At 41.0% G+C, this 19,056-nt stretch overlaps 2 protein-coding genes across 4 annotated transcripts in view; one reads left to right on the top strand and one right to left on the bottom strand.

The window, feature by feature from the left end:
* LOC118224254 (teneurin-1-like) overlaps positions 1-12,829 on the top strand; it is a 362,344-nt gene extending 349,515 nt beyond the window's left edge. For all 3 annotated transcript variants that reach the window (XM_035411577.1, XM_035411576.1, XM_035411578.1), the window contains 3 exons: positions 3,595-4,815; positions 6,185-6,327; positions 6,570-12,829. In XM_035411577.1, coding sequence (XP_035267468.1) covers positions 3,595-4,815; positions 6,185-6,327; positions 6,570-7,322 — 2,117 coding nt within the window. In that variant the 3' untranslated portion in view covers positions 7,323-12,829. The remainder of the gene's footprint in view (positions 1-3,594; positions 4,816-6,184; positions 6,328-6,569) is intronic.
* A 726-nt stretch (positions 12,830-13,555) lies between these two features.
* On the bottom strand, positions 13,556-18,908 carry sh2d1ab (SH2 domain containing 1A duplicate b). The gene is made up of 3 exons (XM_035411583.1): positions 18,737-18,908; positions 16,282-16,345; positions 13,556-14,269 (listed from the first exon to the last, which is right to left on the bottom strand). Exons 1-3 carry the CDS (start codon positions 18,871-18,873, stop codon positions 14,093-14,095), a joined length of 378 nt encoding a protein of 125 aa, XP_035267474.1. The 5' UTR covers positions 18,874-18,908; the 3' UTR covers positions 13,556-14,092.
* Between the last annotated feature and the right edge of the window lie 148 nt (positions 18,909-19,056).

Below are 19,056 nucleotides of genomic sequence, written 5' to 3'. Positions count from 1 at the left end.
CCTACATTGTTCATACAATATCTTTGACAAAACCCTTAAATTAAAGCTCTGAAAGTCTACACTTAAATCACATCTCGATTGTTTCAGTTGAAATCCATTGTGGTGGTGTACAGAGCCAACATGATTAAAATTGTGTCACTGTCCAAATACTTATGGACCTGACTATGTGTATGACATATTCATATCTACCAGTCTAAGCCCCTGACAGATGATATTTTGCAGTGGATTAAGCAGCAAATGTTTAAGAGGACCAATTCCACAATAATTTTCAAAACAAAACTGTAGGAGGATTAGCAGACACTCTCAGATTAGTATCATCGCCGTTGGTGACAGAAGACATTTCTGTGTACGTCAGAAGGTTTGCCTAGATAGCGATCATCCATCCACGCAGTCTCTGCAGCGCTCGTACGAAGACAAGAAGGGTGCGCTGTGGATGCCGCTCTTCTACACCAAGGAGTGCAAGTTCCAGGAAACCTCACATACTACAAACCACACTCAACGGAACCGAGCACAGGCAAAGCCCTTGAACCATAACAGACAAAAGAAAAAGAAAAAAAATGTCACTGAGCCAGTCAGTTTTTATCCAGATGCTACAGGTACTAAAATCCCTCGTTTACCCAGTCGAGAGGACTTGTGCCGCAAAGCAAAAATCTCAGCCATTCCGGTGATGCGGACTGATTTTGCATTGTAAAGAGAGAGGTACAAAGGGTTGCCCACTGTGCGATGACAGCTTCTGATTTCACATTGTGAAGAGATGGACGCGTACAGGGCTGCCTTTCCCCAGTGCTGATGAGCAATTTTCCTCCAGTTCAGGAGCCTTTGTTGTGTCCTATAGAAACCCTCTTCCTCTGATTGTCTTCCCTCGGCCAGGGGTCTCTAATCTCTGCAGCTCTTTGGCAGGGTCCCTGTGCTGGTTTATCACTTTGTCCTCGGCAGGCATTGAGTTTAACCTTCCCTTTAACTGATCTAATTTCCCTGTAGCAAACGGTGCCTCCACTTGGGGGGGTTGGGGTGATAATGCTAATTGTGGCATTATAAATCGTGGCCTGAAAAAAGCATTAAGGAGAGGAGTTGTAAGAAGTGAAAAGAGAGCGAGCTCTTGACTCTTGGAAAAAGCAATGAGGCGCCAAAAGGGCAAAGTGACGCTGACAATGGCAGCACCCTATTGGGCGTTTGGGCTGTTCTACGTGACGGAGGACATTTGGTGCTTTGACGGTAACACGTGTCACCTCAGTGCTTCCTGATATTACCCACGGTTCCTGACTCGTGTCGCGGCTACTGATGGAGGCAAAGCTAGGAGCGGGAGCTAAACCTGCTCCGTAGACGAAGAGATTATCAAACAGGATTTACGGTGTTCTAAAACTTAATGTCCCAACGTTCAGAGCCACGTTGCCTTTCCCGTCCTTAGATTTCATTACGCTGCTCAATTAAAGGTTGATCGCCATCTATAAAGGTAATAAACAGACAGTCCCCGGCAATGGCATGCTTAAATTTGATCCCGTTCGTTTATGTTCACAGCTCATGAATTGCCACCATCTTGCGCATTTGAATCTGTGGGTCCTGTTGTCACTATCAAGGGGCTGTAAGTTGCCATACATTAGCGGTAGCTATTGGCGGTGGCCAGTTAAGGCCTGTCCGCCTCAATTCTGATACTTTCCTGGCTAAAGACTGTTGCGTATCTGCAGCATAGCTGTAAACGAGTTGTAAATATCAGTCAACCAGTCTGGTAAGAAACTCAAAGTAGCATAATCATGCCTGATAAGTATCAACCTCTTATACAAAAAAGGTGAGTATCAAATCAAATCAAATCATTTTCCATGATGAAGAATCTAAACGCTATTAAAATTATACAAAGTGTGTCTCTGCACCATTGTCAAAGATTATGTGATCGCTCTGTATTATTTAAAAAAAGCTTGTTTATTAGTAGTAGTACAGATACACAGCAGTGCACACAGAGGAAATAATAAGAAATGGTTAAGCCACATGCAATATAAGGAACTGATTTGCTAAGCTGTTGACAGCCTAGAAATGCAGGTTGATAGTTTCCCAGGCATTTAACTGTATTTAGACATGTTCAGAGGGTTGAGAGAAGCCGTTAGCCTTGTAGCTTGCATTCTGAATGTGTTAACCATAACTGCTTCTCTGTCAGCAGAGGGAGGGGTTAGTGCTGATGAAAGACATACTCAAAGTAACAGAAAGCTCAAGTGTCAAAGTGAAAGACTGCATTGTCTTTTTCACAAATAGAAAGCGTCCTTTTTTCTTTAACACATTTGTATCGTTCCTGCATGTCTGCTTCACATATTGATCTAGAATTTATCACACATTTCCCATAGCATATTTCTAAAATATAGCTTTTCTTGATTAAACAATGTCCTTTGGGCTTTTATTTTATTAATTTTTTCAATTTTTTTATGGAGACAAACAAATATTTCAGTTATTTAAATTAGTTTGATGTTGATGACAAAAGAGGCAAACTGGAGCAATTATTTAAAAATTTGATGCCAACCCAGACTAGCTGCACATGTGATTCAAATCAGGTGTACAGAGGTTTTGTTAATAAGAGTGGGGAAAGGAGATATGGAACCACAAGAAGCTTGACTGTTTATGCCCGGAGATAGCCTGATGCATCCATCTTGGTGCTGGGCAGCATACCTGGATCTCAGAGTCTAGGCCTGACCACAGCACTCCCTCTGGCTTTGTCTCATAGGTTAGAGGAATTGTTTCTTGAGGTCTGAGGCTTGTTACTGGTAGTTACTTCACAGCCCCAAAGACGTAGTGCCAGCCTATCCAAAAATTCAAAAGTCTTGGGACTTGGCTACTGAGCTGTCATGGTTAATAAAGTTGACTTTGACCAAACCTTCCTCATTGCACAATTCTCTTAGTTTTCCAAAAAGGTCTGGCCTGGAATAGAGCTGTAGAACCCACCACCACCAAGAGACCCCCCTCCTCCAGTTTGCCACATTTATCATGTCATACCCAGTTCTTTGCATACGCATATAATGCCTTCTTTCAGTTCAGAATGTAGGTGTAACTATGGCTCTGGTTTTGTCTTGGGGAAGTCCTGTGGGAAGACTAGGACATAGTTTATGTAACCAGACCTTGTCCTATTTTTCTGTTCAGCCCATGACAAATCGTGGGTTTTGGCTTTTCCAAACAAATAGCCATTAGCAAAGGTCATACCACTCCCAAATAAAGGAAAGTGAGACAGCCCCATGTCCTGATGGCTCCATTGATTTGCTTTCCAGCTGTGTTTTATTATGATGGTGTTAGTGGCTCCAAACAAAAGTCAGACTATGTAGATTTTTGGCGAGAAACTTTAGTCTCACTTTGTTGTCCACAGAATGTAAGATTGCACCTCATATAGGTTTAAACACATCAAGCACATGTCCAGTTGTGTTTTGACTGCAATCATCAAATGTGGCTTTTTAAGAAACTTGTTAAGAAAGCAGATATGTAGAATTGGGTTTTAAGTTTCCAGTTTCTCTCTATGTTCCTATTCTAATTCTGGTTCCAGTTCCAGTTTGTTTTCATGGTTTACACGCTTCACCAATAGCTGAATCACTGATATAAAAAAACTGCTTTTTGTCCTTGCAGGTCCTCTTGTTGGGCGACAGATCTTCAGATTTAGTGAAGAAGGGCTTGTGAATGCTCGATTTGACTACAGCTACAACAACTTTAGAGTGACCAGCATGCAGGCTATGATCAACGAAACACCGCTGCCCATTGACCTCTATCGCTATGTGGACGTCTCCGGGCGAGTCGAACAGTTTGGCAAATTCAGCGTAATAAACTACGACCTCAACCAGGTCATCACTACTCATGCCATGAAACATACGAAGATCTTCAATGCCAATGGACAGGTGATCGAGGTCCAGTACGAGATCCTGAAGTCCATCGCCTACTGGATGACTATGCAGTATGATAACATGGGCCGTACCACCACATGCGACATCAGAATAGGCGTGGACAGCAACATCACTCGCTATTCGTATGAGTACGATGCCGACAGCCAGCTCCAGAGCGTCTCGGTGAACGATCGCCCACAGTGGCGCTATAGCTATGATCTGAATGGCAACATCAACCTACTCAGCCACGGCAACAGCGCCCGGCTCACCCCGCTACGCTACGACCTGCGTGACCGCATCACCAGGCTGGGGGAGATACAGTACAAAGTGGACGAGGATGGCTTCCTTCGTCTCCGGGACAATGATGTGTTCGAATACAACTCCAACGGCCTCCTGAGCAAGGCATACAACAAGGTGTCCAAGCAGAGCCTGCAATACCGCTACGATGGTCTGGGCAGGCGGGTGGCCAGCAGGGGCAGTTCTGGCCAGCACCTCCAGTTCTTCTACGCAGATCTCACCAAGCCATCCAGAGTCACCCACATATACAACCACACAAGCTCCCAAATCACATCCCTCTACTATGACCTTCAGGGTCACCTCATCGCCATGGAGCTGAGCAGCGGGGAGGAGTACTATGTTGCCTGTGACAACTCGGGCACCCCTTTGGCCATTTTCAGCAGCCGGGGGCAAATTGTCAAGGAGATTTTGTACACCCCTTATGGAGACATATACCAGGACTCCAATCCCTCCTTCCAACTTATAATTGGTTTCCATGGTGGCCTCTATGACCCGCTTACCAAGCTTGTCCACCTGGGGCGGCGGGACTATGACGTGGTGGCAGGCAGGTGGACAACACCAAATTATGACTTGTGGTCAGAGCTCAGTGCCAACCCAAGGCCCTTCAACCTCTACTCTTTCAAAAACAACTGTCCAGTCGGGGAGCTACAAGATGTCACTCAGTTCACAACAGGTAGGTCCGGCATCACGGCCGGCTGGCAGTGGCTATGGGCAGGGGTGGGCCACCCAAACGTGTGTCTTGCCCACCCAATCAAAACTTATATATATATATAAAAAATATATATATTTTTTTTGTTCAGCTAATGGAAAAATAGCACAGGAAATTCCAGTACTGTTTCAGTGTACTGCCGGTTGATTTAATTAGCAGTATTAATGTGACGAGAAGCGCGTTGTCATTTGAATGCATGACACACAATTCCTCTCGCCCACCCCCACCAGCACCCCCTCCCCCCTCCTCACCTCCCCCCCGCCCCACGTCGACAGCGTCTGCCAGCACCCTCCCATGTCAACAGCATCCGCCCGCACTACAACCACCCCCCCCCCCCCCCACAGTTGACCGCACTGAGTGACACTAACCCTAGTGACGCCACAGCACCTAAGTTTCCATAATTATTTCTGCACGCCATAATGTAGCAGGCTAAAACCGGCCCTGTGCGGCTTCCAGAGTTTCTGTGTGTCTCTCTTGTAAAGATGTCTTCCTAGCGAATATTAAATCCTTGAATATTACAATACCAGGTCTAATTTAGGGAACCTCTATGCCCTCCGGTAAAAACTAAATAACAAAACGTATAAGGCAAATTATGTACATCATTAACCATAATTGTTCAACATTTTTAGAAATATAATTGTTGTGTAACAACATAAACATTGACCCTGACTTGAGGTACTTAAGTGCTTTTTACACACCCCCAGCATCAGAGGCACATATTCCCACTTGAGCTGCACTACTTGCTTTACTCTGAAAGGTCCTCTGCTGGTCCATACCAGATTGCACAAAATATAATAAAATGAGCTCACCGTCCCATGGAGGGAAAATGTGAAAGGCCATTCCACTGTTTTTTTCCCCCCTTTATAACACCATTTATTCAGTGCTTCAAGGAATGGGCAAGTTTAATTATAAAATAATTGGTCATATATACATTTTAAGGTGTTTTATTGAAGTATGACAAGCAACCAAATCCACAAATGAAAATGTTGCTCAACAGATTCAGACACACGCATAAATATACGTCTTTACGCAGCCCAAATTTGTGTAACTCCAAATTGAATGCAACACCCTTTTCAGTGAGACGCCACCCCAAGTATATCACATCTTCACTTAACTCACCTAAGCCAAGATGCACGTAGAGGCAAAAATGCTGATCTTGCACATACATTAGATGGTGGGATGCATTACTTAATGAGTTTAGTTCCACTGGCATGACTGAAACAGCCAATAACCAAGCCGGGGACACGTGTATTTACTGCAGATTGCATCTGGAGTTCACATGCAATTTGTGGATGTGCCTGCATGTGTGTGAAACATGGCCCTGTGTTTGCAGACATCGGCAGCTGGTTAGAGCTGTTTGGCTTCCAGCTTCACAACGTGGTGCCCGGGTTCCCCAAGCCAGACGTGGACAGCACGGAGCAGACGTACGAACTGATGAAGACCCAGACCAAAACGCAGGACTGGGACTCCAGCAAGGTGAGCCTCCTCAGAACCACCACAGCGGGCCCCAGTCCCTGCCCGCTCAATGCTTCCATTTTCACTTTCTGCAGAGAAGAACAAACACAAACTGTGTGATGAAACCATATTGCAGAAGTGGTAATGACACCTAAGAAAAAAACGTGCCCTGCACCTGCGGTGTCGATTTTGTAAACCTGATGTGAGAAACTAAAATATATTGTGTTGCCAGGGCCACACAGCTCCCCTCTCTCTCTTTCTAGGTGGTTTTGGGTATCCAGTGTGAGCTGCAGAAGCATCTGAGCACCTTCATCTCTCTGGACCGTTTGCCCATGACCCGGGTCAGCAGCTCGGTGGGCCGGCGCTCAGACCGGGGGCCGCGCTTCTCCGCCTTCCCCTCCCTTTTTGGGAAGGGCGTCCGGTTCGCCGTCCTGGAGGGCGTGGTCACGGCCGACATCATCGGGGTGGCCGGCGAGGACAGCCGGCGGGTGGCCGCCATCCTCAACAACGCCGTGTACCTGAGCGGGCTGCGCTTCACGGTGGACGGGCGCGACACGCACTACTTCGTCAAGCTGGGGCCCCTGGAGGGCGACCTGGGCGTGATGGCGAGCGGCGGCGGGAGCGTCCTGGAGAGCGGGGTCAACGTGACCGTGTCCCAGATGACCTCGGTGGTGAGCGGCAGGACTAGGCGCTTCGCCGACATCCAGCTGCAGAGGGGCGCCCTGTGCTTCAACGTCCGCTACGGCGCCACGGTGGAGGAGGAGAAGGAGCACGTCCTGGAGATGGCCCGCCAACGGGCCGTGGAGCAGGCCTGGACTCGCGAGCAGAAGAGGCTCCGGGAGGGCGAGGAGGGCGTGCGGGCGTGGACCGAGGGCGAGCGCCAGCAGCTGCTCGCCACGGGGAGGGTGCCGGGCTACGATGGCTACTTCGTCCTGTCCGTAGAGCAGTACCTGGAACTTTCCGACAGTGCCAACAACATTCACTTTATGAGACAGAATGAAATAGGAAGGAGGTAACAGTGGAAAGCCTTCGTATCCACTCCATCTCTCCTTCACCAAAGACTGCCTGTTTTTAGACCTTGGATGATTTGTTGTACTGTTTTTCTAGAATGATAACTCTGTAAATATATATTTAAAAAAAGATCAGAAAAACTGGAGAATTAACTTCCACTTGCCTTTAATTGTGACAAATGATGGTATTTTATTATTGTTCTCTATGGAGTTTCCTTTTTTTCATAGTATGGATGCTGTCAGGCTTGTGGTTTGTTTTTACTGAGCAGTTTTGTTTCTGAGTGGCTTAGCTTTTCTACGTTGGGAATACTCCTTCCCATCAGTGTGTAGTATCCAATAACTCTGAATGCCACAATAATCTAAACATAACTGAAATGCGAAATCTAAAACAAAATACAGCGTTTGAAGATCAGCTTCATATTTACATTAGTTTTTAAAGGAGGCCTCTGAGCTGTTGTTTGTAGCTTATACACAGCACATTTATAACAATCAATTTTATGTGCTGGCTCATGAAAGGCCTTGTCAATTCAACTTGATGCCGTTCTTTTATAATTCCTTATCTAATTCTTATAATACCCACAAAAATGATCCATTTTTCTTTCGCACACCTATTTGACAACGATTCAAAATAATTTGAGTAAAAAACTGAGTGTGTTCATGTACTTGTACTCACTCAAAATTGTAAATTGTAAATAGAGAGTTCATGAAAAGCAGCAAGTGCAAATTGATATTTATGTTGTCACCCATTATTAAGTGTCAATATTGTTAATCAATAGATGCAGTTATGTTTTTGCAAAGAGTTAAAAAAGTGATGTAAAATATTCAAGCAGAAAATCTCTATAAAATCTCTATATAGAGTTTACTTTTCTATGGATTATTTAACATGTTACAGTGCAGATTAGTATTATGTGCATTATTGAAATATAATGCATAATTTGGGTGAAGCTTGTGCCTTTTTTGTTTATTTTTTATTGTTTTTAAAGCTTTGAAGTGTGGGATAGAGGAAAAAATAGCGGTCCTTGTTCCAAGCCACTGACGACCTGCTTAAAGCGCTTTGCCAAAACCTGGAATCATTATGGGGGGATTTTTGCAGGTTTTAATGATGTTTGTAGATGATCAAAAACTGTGAAACATATGTTTTGAATCATTCCATGAAGAATGAACATTCATATATCATCTTCAGCAGCATGACTCAGCACTATACCTGGTTGTCGTTTCAGTCATGGGCAGGGTGCGAATTGACGAGATCGGGGGTTTTTGTGCCACTGTGCGCAATCACTTTATCCCTTCCCTCGTCTCTCATTCTGAATGTGTTCTAATAAATCCTAAACAACAAATAGAAGGTTCATACGTATATACATATAGTTTATACTATAACGTTACCTTTTTGACATTTGTGTTTTCAGTGATATTTCCCTTGTGTCGTTTATTGTTATTTGTGTCGTCATTTGGTTCCCCCGGTCTGTGATTTCTGTCAACACTCCTCCCCCTCACAGTCCATGACCCGTTCCGACAACCCACCCAATTCCTCCCTCTCTGTTTTCATTCGCACCTTGGTTATAAGCCCACTCAGATGTGATGTGACTTATGTCTTCTGTTGCCTTTGTCAATAATGAAATCCAAGTATTGGTCAATATTAACATTTCATGCGGTCACAGGTAGCCAAAATGACCTCCTGTTATGAATCATATTAAGGAGTAATGTGGTTATTGGTTAATCCGCATCCATGAAATACAGCAAGCTCAGGATATCAGTCATGGAATTTCTGTAGCCTTGATTTTCAAGGGTGAAATGGTTAGGCTTGTTCTCCAGTGTGTGTTTGGAATCTTAATCACTGGGGCTGTAGTATGGCTGTCAAATTTAATTCCTGGAGGGCAGGGGTGGATTCTACTTTTTGTTCCAGGCAATTACCCAGAGTAATTCTGCTTTTTGTTCCAACCAAGTAGCCCAATTGTCCAATCAGTTAAGTAGCTGTACGCATTTATGCCGATGTTTTTTTTTTTTTCCTTCCCAAAATGCACTGCAGCAAAGTATTCACACGCACACACACACACATATATTCTTCAGTTTTCTTTGGTTTATTAAATAATGACTTTTTTTTAAAATGCAGTATTCAAATAGTGAGCAAGTGGAGCTGATTGAGGAAGTAAAGGCAGAAAGCAGCTAAGCGCTGGCTCCACGGGAGATGAATCTGTCAGTCAGGAGAGCGAGCCGTGGGCCGTGGATTCTCAGAGGAGCGCAGCTGCCCCCGAGCTCCTTGAGACGCGACTCCTCAGACTGCTTCCCTCACACGTCGGGACATCACGAGCGGTGGGGCGTTGACCACTGAGGAGAGTCAGTCTTTGCATTACGCTTACAGTCACTTCGCAGCCTCAGAGGTCATTTAGTCCAGACGTATCGCCTGCTCACCTGTCATTTTTTCCCCTATTCATAATCCGTAATGCCATTCTCACAAAATTGCATAGATCCATAAATTCCATACATTTCCCTAAATTCCATAAGCTGTGTGTAATTTGCTGAAACATATTTATTTATTTATTTATTTATTTATTTATTTTTAGCTTATCTGCGGAGATCCACCTTTCCTCCAGGACTATCATGCCAGTTTTTTGATTTGACATGAGTCATAGTCCATAAACACTAGTTGACTGCAGCAGGAAATCCATGCTTTAAAAAAACCTCTGCATTAAACAGTGCTTTAATGATGGCAGAGCAGCAGGTTTGGATATGGTACTGTAGACCTCTGTGCAATCATCATCTCTGCATTCATGCATGTGCATGTGTGAATGTGTGTGTGCAAAAGAGATAAACCACAATGAACTGCGCTCACTAATGATGGTTTTCTCTCTTTGTGCTTTTATATACGTACATACAGACACAGTGAGCTCAATCATGTTTGAAACAAAGGACAAAGACTAAAAAAATATATTTGGCTCTGTACTCCACAATCAAGAAACTCACATCATGTTTTATACACTTTGCTTTCACCATGTAGAAATTACAGCACCTTTCATACACACCCCCCTCCCACCCTTCATTTCAGGGAACCATAATGTTTGGGACATACTACTGTTATGTAAATGAAAGTAGTCATGTTTAGTACTTTGCCGCATATCCTTTGCATGCAGACTGCTTGACGTCTGTGATCCATATACATCACCAGGTGCTGAGTATCTTCTCTGGCGATCATCTGCCAGGCCTATACTGCAGCTGTCTTCAGCTCCTGTTTGTTTCAGGGGCTACTTGCCTTAAGTTTTCTCTTCAGCATATGAAAAGTACTTTCAAATGGATTCAGATCAAGCCAGTCAAGAAGTTTCTAGTTTTTGCTTTGAGGAACACCTTTGTTGCTTTAGCAGTATGTTTGCAATCATTATCTTGCTGTAGAATGAAGCGGCATTTTCTAGAACTTGAGCAGATAAGATGCTTCTTTACACTTCAGAATTAATTTTGCTGTTGCTACCAGCAGTTGCATCATCAATGAAGAAAAGTGAGCCAGTATACATGATAACCATACATGCCCAAACCATGACACCCTCACCACAGTGTTACACAAATGAGGGGAAATGCTTTGGATTTTGGGCAGTTCCTTTTGCCCTCCCCACTTTGCTCTTACTATCACTGATACGAGTGAATCTAGGCCTCATCTGTCCACATGACCTTTTTCCAAAACTCTGCAGGCTCTGTTAGGTGCTTCTGGGCAGACTGTATCCTGTTTTTGCGGCTATCTAGTGGTTTGCATCTTGCAGTGTAGCCTGTATAGTTCTGTTTATGTAGTGTTCTGTGGAGAGTAGTCACTGACACATCCACATGCCTTCTGGAGTGTGTTTTTGATCTGTTGTTTGTGGGTTTTTCATTACGGTCAGAATTTTTTGGTTATCAACTGTAGAGGTTTTGCTTGACCTACCAATGCCATTTGCGATAACTGAGCTCACCAGTGCTCTTTCTCTTCTTAATGATGTGCAGTTGATTTTGGTAAGGCCAAGGTTTGGCCTATGTCTGACTGTTTTTTTCTTATTTCTCAGCCTCGTAATGGCTTCCCATTGGCACAACTCTGGTCTTTGTGTTGACAAAAGCCAATAACAGACTCCAAAGGCAATAAAAAGCCTAGAATCAATACTAGACACTGAAAGCCCTCTTGTAGCTGCGCTATGGAAGCAACTGAACACATCTGACAGAATCAGAAACACTAATCAGAAACACCTGTGAAGCCATTTGTCCAAAACATTATTGTGCCCTGAAATTGGGGGTCTATGTATAAAAAGTGCTCTATTTTCTACATGGTGAAACCAAAATGTATAGAGATACTCTTTAATAAAAGCTGAGAATGTGCAATTTAATCACGTTTGATTGCAAACCTATAATTGTAGAGTACAGCTAAATCAAGAAAAACTTGTCTTTATCCCAAACATTGTGGAGCTCACAGTATATATATATACAGAGAGGAATTGGTCATTGGTCTACTGTATATCTCAGGGGTAGGCAACCCTGGACCTGGGGTTTGAGTGATGTTTCTGGTTTTTGTTGCATTTGAGCTTGATCACAGTAACTTGGGAGTGGTCGTTTGTGTTCATCAAGCTTAATGCAATTAGGTTTAGATGGGGCAAAAACCAGGACTACTCGGACACTTCAGGAACAAGGTTTCCTTACCTTTGTATCTCAGTTCTCCCTTGCAGCTGAAATGTACTCTGGATTCAATAGATGTTCAGTGCAGTACAGATGACATACATGATATTTCGTAATTATAATGTTCATGTTATTAATTATTTATTTTTTATAGTCATTTCGGTTTATGTTATTTATGTATTTAAATGTATAAAAACGAATTCTTCTCGATAATTAGCCTCAGTTTGAAAAGCTCTCTCAACCAGTTTCATTCATGCAAAACAGACAGCACTGTGACAAAGGCTAGGCCTGTTTGCTGCTTTCTTAACAAGTGATGTCGGTCAGCTTTTTTGGTCATCATACCAATTTATGAATTCGTTTATTTTTACCATTATTCCAGTTTGTATGTGGCAGAGCTCAGCTCAATGCACATATATCCTTGCAGGTTACTGACAAGCGTTGCTAACCGTGCTTTCTGGTCATGTACATGAGGAGCTCATGAACATAATTGCTCACGAGGAGCTTGCTTGCTGGAAGTGTTCTGCAAATGCAGCATAATCCTAAATGAAGCTCAAGTTCTTTTTTTTTTTTTTCTTCAAACTTATTTCTTTCCCCATATGTCGAGATTGATTTTGTCTCCTGGTAACAGAGAGAGAAAGCATACTGAAAGCACAGTTGCTAGGCAACGAGGTGATCATCCGGTGCGTGCCTGTGAGCTATGTGCAGACGGAGCTCTCCTGACTGCACATTTCCTGCTTCAGGCTTCGGTCCAGAGGGCCACATCTGCTCCAAGTCGACTGGCTGTATATAGGTATACATAAAAAACAAAACTAATATATGGCGTGTCAGATTTCAGTGAGAGAAAGTACTTTGAACTTTAAACTTTTGAGAAAATAAATGTGCAAATTCAGCCCATCTGTGTGTCGTTATTCCTGTGGCTGTGACTGTGACTGACAGCCACATGATCCTCTGTGGCACCTGCATGTGCACCTGAGCATATCGTTCAATTTTTTTTATTTTTTTACATGAAATATATAATTGGAATGTATGTTTAATAAAGGGATTTTTTAAATCAATTTAAAGGATAATGAAAGTCAAAACTCAAGGAACAAGAAGAACATGCAGTTTTGGCAGCAATGTCATATTTGTAAAAAAAACAAACCAAACTTATGAATGAAGTGTTTGTTTTGCATGGTATTTAAATTTTAAATTAACCTTTATTTATACAGGGCAGGTTGACTGAGCATGCACGCTATTTTACAATTGCCTGTCAATTCCCAACCCCCATCATGTAGCCTAACCTAACCAACATTCAATTTGTGGGTATGTGGTTGGATGTGTTTGTGTTTGTGTTTGTTGAGTATCTTTATGTATCTGCGTATGCCATTTCTGTTACGCAATTTACATTCATGCAAATTGCTAAACACATATTCATCTACTGCATCAGCAGCACTCCTGAATGATTTTTTGAGTTCCAGATGACAATATAATGCATTTCTGTATTTTGATTTTTGTTTTGCCTTCTGCCCAGGCTGTGCTCGTTTGCCTGTTCTTTCACTCGTTCGTTATGAAAAGGAAAGTGCTGAACACAGATTTCTGAAAGCACAAATGCAAATCTCAAATCCGTGAGCACAGAATCAGTGTGTTAATATCAAAGGTTTATTCAATTTTTCTAATGAGACACACAGCAGCAAAATGATGCAAAGATGTTACAGAAGCTGGTAAAACATCTAAAAATGACCTGAAAGGAGTTGTTTTAAGATAGGCATTTACAGTTTGCGGATAAACATTTAAAAGACACATGCTTTAAGTAAGCTCAGATTCCTGAAACAACTAAAAGAAATATAGTGTAATATTCATGAATATTGAATGTGAATTAACAAGTCCTTTTTTTTGGTCCTTTTAAACAACTTTTTCACTTAATAAAAGACATTTTAGACATTTTGGACAACTTTGTCATACAATGATTTATAACATACATATACAAATACATATGTTCTTATGATATATTCTTATGATATAACATTTCTCACAGAGCTCTGTTATAGCCAAATATATTATGTCAGTCATCAACGACAACAAAAAAAGCCAATATTCAATCATAATGTGCATTTTTTAAAATTGATGGATCGTTATTCTGTAAATGCACCTTGGCTCACCTAATATTCAACATTTCACATGGGATTCCCAAGGTAAATCGTGCCATCCTGCTTCCTGTCTTTGATGGTTTGATTTTTCTGCACGTTAATGGGATACGTGAGGGGCACAGCGATGCCCTGGCCTGGCTTCTGGTAGGTTGCAATCAAGTTCTTGATTTTCCGGAAAAAGCGCTTTTCAACACCAGGGGTGGTCTGGAACGAGAGCAGCACAGTCAGGAGCTGAGTCACATCTGGCTTTATTTCTTTATCAAGCATGACAGAGTAAAAACCAGGCTTTGCTGTTTCATGTCATGTAGGTGGACAGACAATGGATGCTGATGACTGGACATGCATGGTGGGACTTTTCTTTGGGTCGGGGGGGGGGGGGGGGGGGGGGTGGCGGTAGTGCATCGTGTGATCGCAGAAAATGAGAAAGTGGAGTGGGTTGGGTCTGCAGAGGGGGCTGCGGTGGGGGCTGGGAGGTAGGTCGCTCAATATAGTCTGCTGAATGAGTTTGCTAAACCACATTTTTTTTTTTACCCACCTATTCTCATCCAGCTTTGTATACAGGAATGTATCATCACCGAACAACTATTAAAATTAATCCTAAACCATCTGTGACAACTTATAATGTTGCATGTGTAAATGTAAAATTTCAAACTATTCTTCCTGAGAATGCCTCTATTTATTTATTCATTCATTCATTGTTTATTTGTTTATTTTTGGAGATAGAGGTCCCAATTCAATCAAAAGCACTTAGGACGTGTAGAGAATATTAGGTCGACTCTGCTTGCAAATATAGCCTAATGTTTCAATCTGCCATGGCTTAAAGACACAAAGGTTTGTGTTCAGATTCTGTTGTTTTATTTACTTCTAACAAGCTGTTTTGTTAAAGAAGGCCTGTACCTGATGCAGTGTGGTTTGAACATCTACCGCAAGTTTGAAAAGATGCCAAAATAACAATTAGATCATTGTTTGTATATTTTCCCTCTATTGTTTTTACCTGCCATTGTTTTTAAATTGATGTTTAATTACTCTTTATATAGCTGAGGATTCCATTTTGTTTCTGCTATGTTAACTTTGCAGAAAAAAAATTGTCACCGAGGTGTCTTATAATTTCAGTATAAGGCTATATAGAAAATAACATTAAACAATTTATCAGCATTTTATTATTATTATAATTGGGTGATAGTCATTGATTTATGGCATCTTTTTGTATGTTTGTATTCAGTGGAAGAAAAGGAAATGTTATTTTACTGAATGCTATAAAAAAATCATTGTTGCACCTAAAGCCGAAAGGAATGTTGTCCGAATGAAGCAACTCCTAGTCAGAGAAGTTTAAAGTATTTATTATTATTATTATTATTATTATTATTATTATTATTGTAATACATTTCAATTGTACAGTATTGTTAATCGTTGTGTTTTTGTGCCTGCAGCGATCGGTTCCTCGATTCACTTCTGCCCCCCCCACAGGTTCGAGACCGCGTCTATCACCCACCATACCCCACACCCACATCCTCCACCCAGTCCGTGATGAGTTCATCCCCACTTTTGCTTAGGGCCACCAAAACCTTAGATCCAGTTCTGCTTATAGTCAGGTGTGTCTGTCATATTCATGAAGCAGAGGTAATGTGGCTACCCATTCACCCTATACCTGCGCCGTATGTGTGTGATGTCTGCTAAAAATTCTGCCTTTTCCATCATTCACATGAAAATACCACAGAATGTCTGCTGTGTTATTCACTTATTGTATGGGATACTGAGGATTGTGAAGTTGGAGGCAGGCAAATAGATTATTTACAAAGTGTAAGTTCACTTGTTCTTTCAAACAGGCTCTCACCTCCAACCCTGCCATTGCAATTTTTTACCACACCTCTTCCTGTTTCCGTGAAAAAGCTTAAAGAGCTTTGTCTTTTTTGATTGAACATGAAACCGACTGCATTATGCTCCTTAAAGTGGCTAAGTGTGTATGAATCCAATCCCGCAATGGTTTCACATACAGTAAGTTTTAAGGTTGTTTAAACTTTATTTAACCAATATTGTCCAAGACTCATTGACAGCTGAAATCTCTTTCACCCAGAAGACCTGAAATATAAGTTTCCCTTGCAGTATGTTAAACATACATATGGTATATATGACATTATTTGAGGTTTTGTTGGAAAAAATATGAGGGCCGTATCCATACCAAACAGGAAATAAGACGAGACATTTTGATAACTCACCTCTGCAGTCCATGATCCATCTTCAGCCTTATACAGCCTATAGGTGTACACATAGCTCTGGTACCTGTCCACGAAAATAAATACAGTACATTGATCACCTGCTATGAAACCAGAATGTTTAATGTATGAATTCTAGCTTATGCTAGAAGTCTGTGAGTTCCCTGCAGGAAGACTCATTGCCTGAGTTATTCCATATATGAAGAAAAACATTAATCATGTATAAATATGCTTTAGTGATGTTACATTTATGTACTCATTGGTCTGGGAATGTTGTTATGCCAGGTCACTCATTATTACATATGAGGTGAATGCTCATGCGTTGCAAGTTGCTCTGGATTGGAGCATCTGCTAAATGTAATGCGATGTAATGGGTACCAGGTAACACTGGTTGAATGCTTCTACTAGGAAAATAATAATGGTGATAATATCATTTCTACCTTTACTTCTACAAGCATTTACTGCTGCTGCTTCAACTACTACTAGTACTACTCATTATAAAATGACAAATCCTTCTGTAGACCTTTACTTCCATTGGAAAAGGTCACACAAGTAGACAACTCCTGTTTGGTGAATACATAATTGTGGTAATTTAATTTCAGTTCTACTGTTCCATATTCAGTTCTATACTATTTCCCTGCTAAAAATAAAATCCATCACCATAATCATAATCAAATGAACAAGTTCTTCGGGAGGCATTTGTGCCAGTTCCTTGAAAATAATAGCTGTACATTTGATTGGAATGAACACACACATACGGGTAAAATTGATTGGCTGACCATTCAGCCATCTTTTGACATAACTATTTTATTTTACAACCGTGTTCTTCTCTGACGCTTTCTTTTTTATTTTTTTTATTTCCTTTATCCATTTTGAACATAAAGGTTACACTGAAATCATTAGCACTATCATTGCTTCACACAAGAATGATAACTTCATAGTGCATTACTATTAAAAAAAAAAAAAAGTTCACTTTAATAAATGTGTAATTCATTAATATTTCAAGCATGCATTTAAGAATTAAAATGAAACTCTTTAAACATCAGGTTTAAAGCTTACTACATGAGATGGGTCATAATAAATAAGGTCAGTGCTTAGATTATGAAATGTAATGATAAGGAAGGTGATAATGGTTATCTTTGGTATTACTTCTAACATAAATGCCTTATGATTAAGGTAACACAATAATACCAAAGCCTAGATTTTATCCATTGTAATTATTTGTTTTGTGAAAAGTGGCTATAAATTTGTATCAATTAAACTTCTTTAGCTTTTTGGCAGAACTTATTTGTTCTTTGACCTCTTTTTTTAGCCTACAGCTAAATTAATTGTTTTAATGTCATGGGATTACAAAATCGGACACTGGGTAATATAACATTATTTTTATTGTATACTGTATACCATATATCTAAAGCAATGTGGTTTTCTTTTTGTTTTGCTCTTTAAAAGAAGAACATGGTTTCATTCTGCTCCGGCTATGACGACGAGAGAACAAACTTTTTAGTGTGAAGCTGACGCAGTTTCTGCAAAGTAGTTACTGTATTAATGAGTAGAAGAACAGCATGTGCCAATGGTATTTCTGTAAGCAAAAAGAGAAGTTCTCTTCGTGGTCAGACTTGTAACTTTTCTAATAATAATAAAAAATAAAAAAAAGACTTTTATACATTGCTATAATGGAACAGAAAATATATTATATTATGTTATATTATATTATATTATATTATATTATATGTCAAATTTAATATATATAGACACAAAGTTAAACAAGACAGTAGGCAAACGAGTTACAAACATCAACAGAACAGAAATGAACAAGCAGGACAGAGGTTAAAAGCAGGAGCATATTGCAGTCACAGAATCATTAATTACATGTTTAAAGTCAGCAGTTGAAAGTAATTCGTCAAGTTTAAGATTTTTGTTAAGATTATTCCAACTGTAAGGTGCACAACCCACCTTTCCAAATTCAGTAGAGAAATGAGGGACTTTTTTTCACATCACTAGAGCAGAGGTTATAACAATGTGTATTTCTAATTTATATGTATATATATATATATATAAATTTGAATCTATAATTTTTCTCTTACAGTTTTTAAAGGCTCATTGTATTTGTTGGCCTCTCTAATCATTGCGACCTTCTCAGTGGATACAATAGCCTGCATAAACGCCCCAGTTGCCCCAGTTTTTTTTCTTTTTAACTAATAATTTTTCCATCATTTAATAAATCAATCAGAAATGAAAGCTAAATTAAACGATTTAGTTACATAGAATATGTCTGTCTGTTTTTCAACTTTAAAAGGTGTTGCAAATTGTGTAGTAAAATCTATTTTCAAATGACAGTTTTTTGAATAACTGACTGACTGACTGACCTGTTGTTGAACACACTGGGGACACTGCACAATCAGGGAACAATGAATGCTCTACTACGCTGTTTGGTGCTAATATTCTTACAGATACTCACAGCACACACAGGCAGTAAACGCCGGGTTTGGATTCGCTGTCTCGGATCAAATAGCTGCCATCCCGCCCGGCCTCTCCCAGAAGCCTCTCTCCGGTCTCTTTGCTGATGGGTCCGTGGTACACTGACACCGGCTCCATCGCACTGCTCTCCGTTGCAACTTGCACTTCGCAAACTTCAGAAAAGCAGGCAAATATATGTACAACCGTGCAGGAGGAAATGACATCAATCTCGAGACAGGAAATGTCTTCAAAGGAAGAATGTTTCCGCAACAATAAAGAAAAAGAAAATGCAACAGATGTCCCATATATAGCAGGGCATGA

Source organism: Anguilla anguilla, chromosome 3 (assembly GCF_013347855.1).
Source record: "Anguilla anguilla isolate fAngAng1 chromosome 3, fAngAng1.pri, whole genome shotgun sequence".
In the NCBI taxonomy this organism is placed as follows: Eukaryota; Metazoa; Chordata; class Actinopteri; order Anguilliformes; family Anguillidae; genus Anguilla; species Anguilla anguilla.
This window is presented reverse-complemented; position numbering and strand designations above follow the sequence as displayed.

What these genes read in the sequence shown, in the direction of transcription:
- sh2d1ab (XM_035411583.1), bottom strand. Translation starts at nt 18,873, where the DNA reads ATGGAGCCGGTGTCAGTGTACCACGGACCCATCAGCAAAGAGACCGGA. An exon ending in GTTTACTGCCTGTGTGTGCT is followed by an intron (nt 16,346 to 18,736) that starts GTGAGTATCTGT and finishes TTTCGTGGACAG; the next exon opens with GTACCAGAGCTATGTGTACA. An exon ending in ATGGATCATGGACTGCAGAG is followed by an intron (nt 14,270 to 16,281) that starts GTGAGTTATCAA and finishes CTCTCGTTCCAG; the next exon opens with ACCACCCCTGGTGTTGAAAA.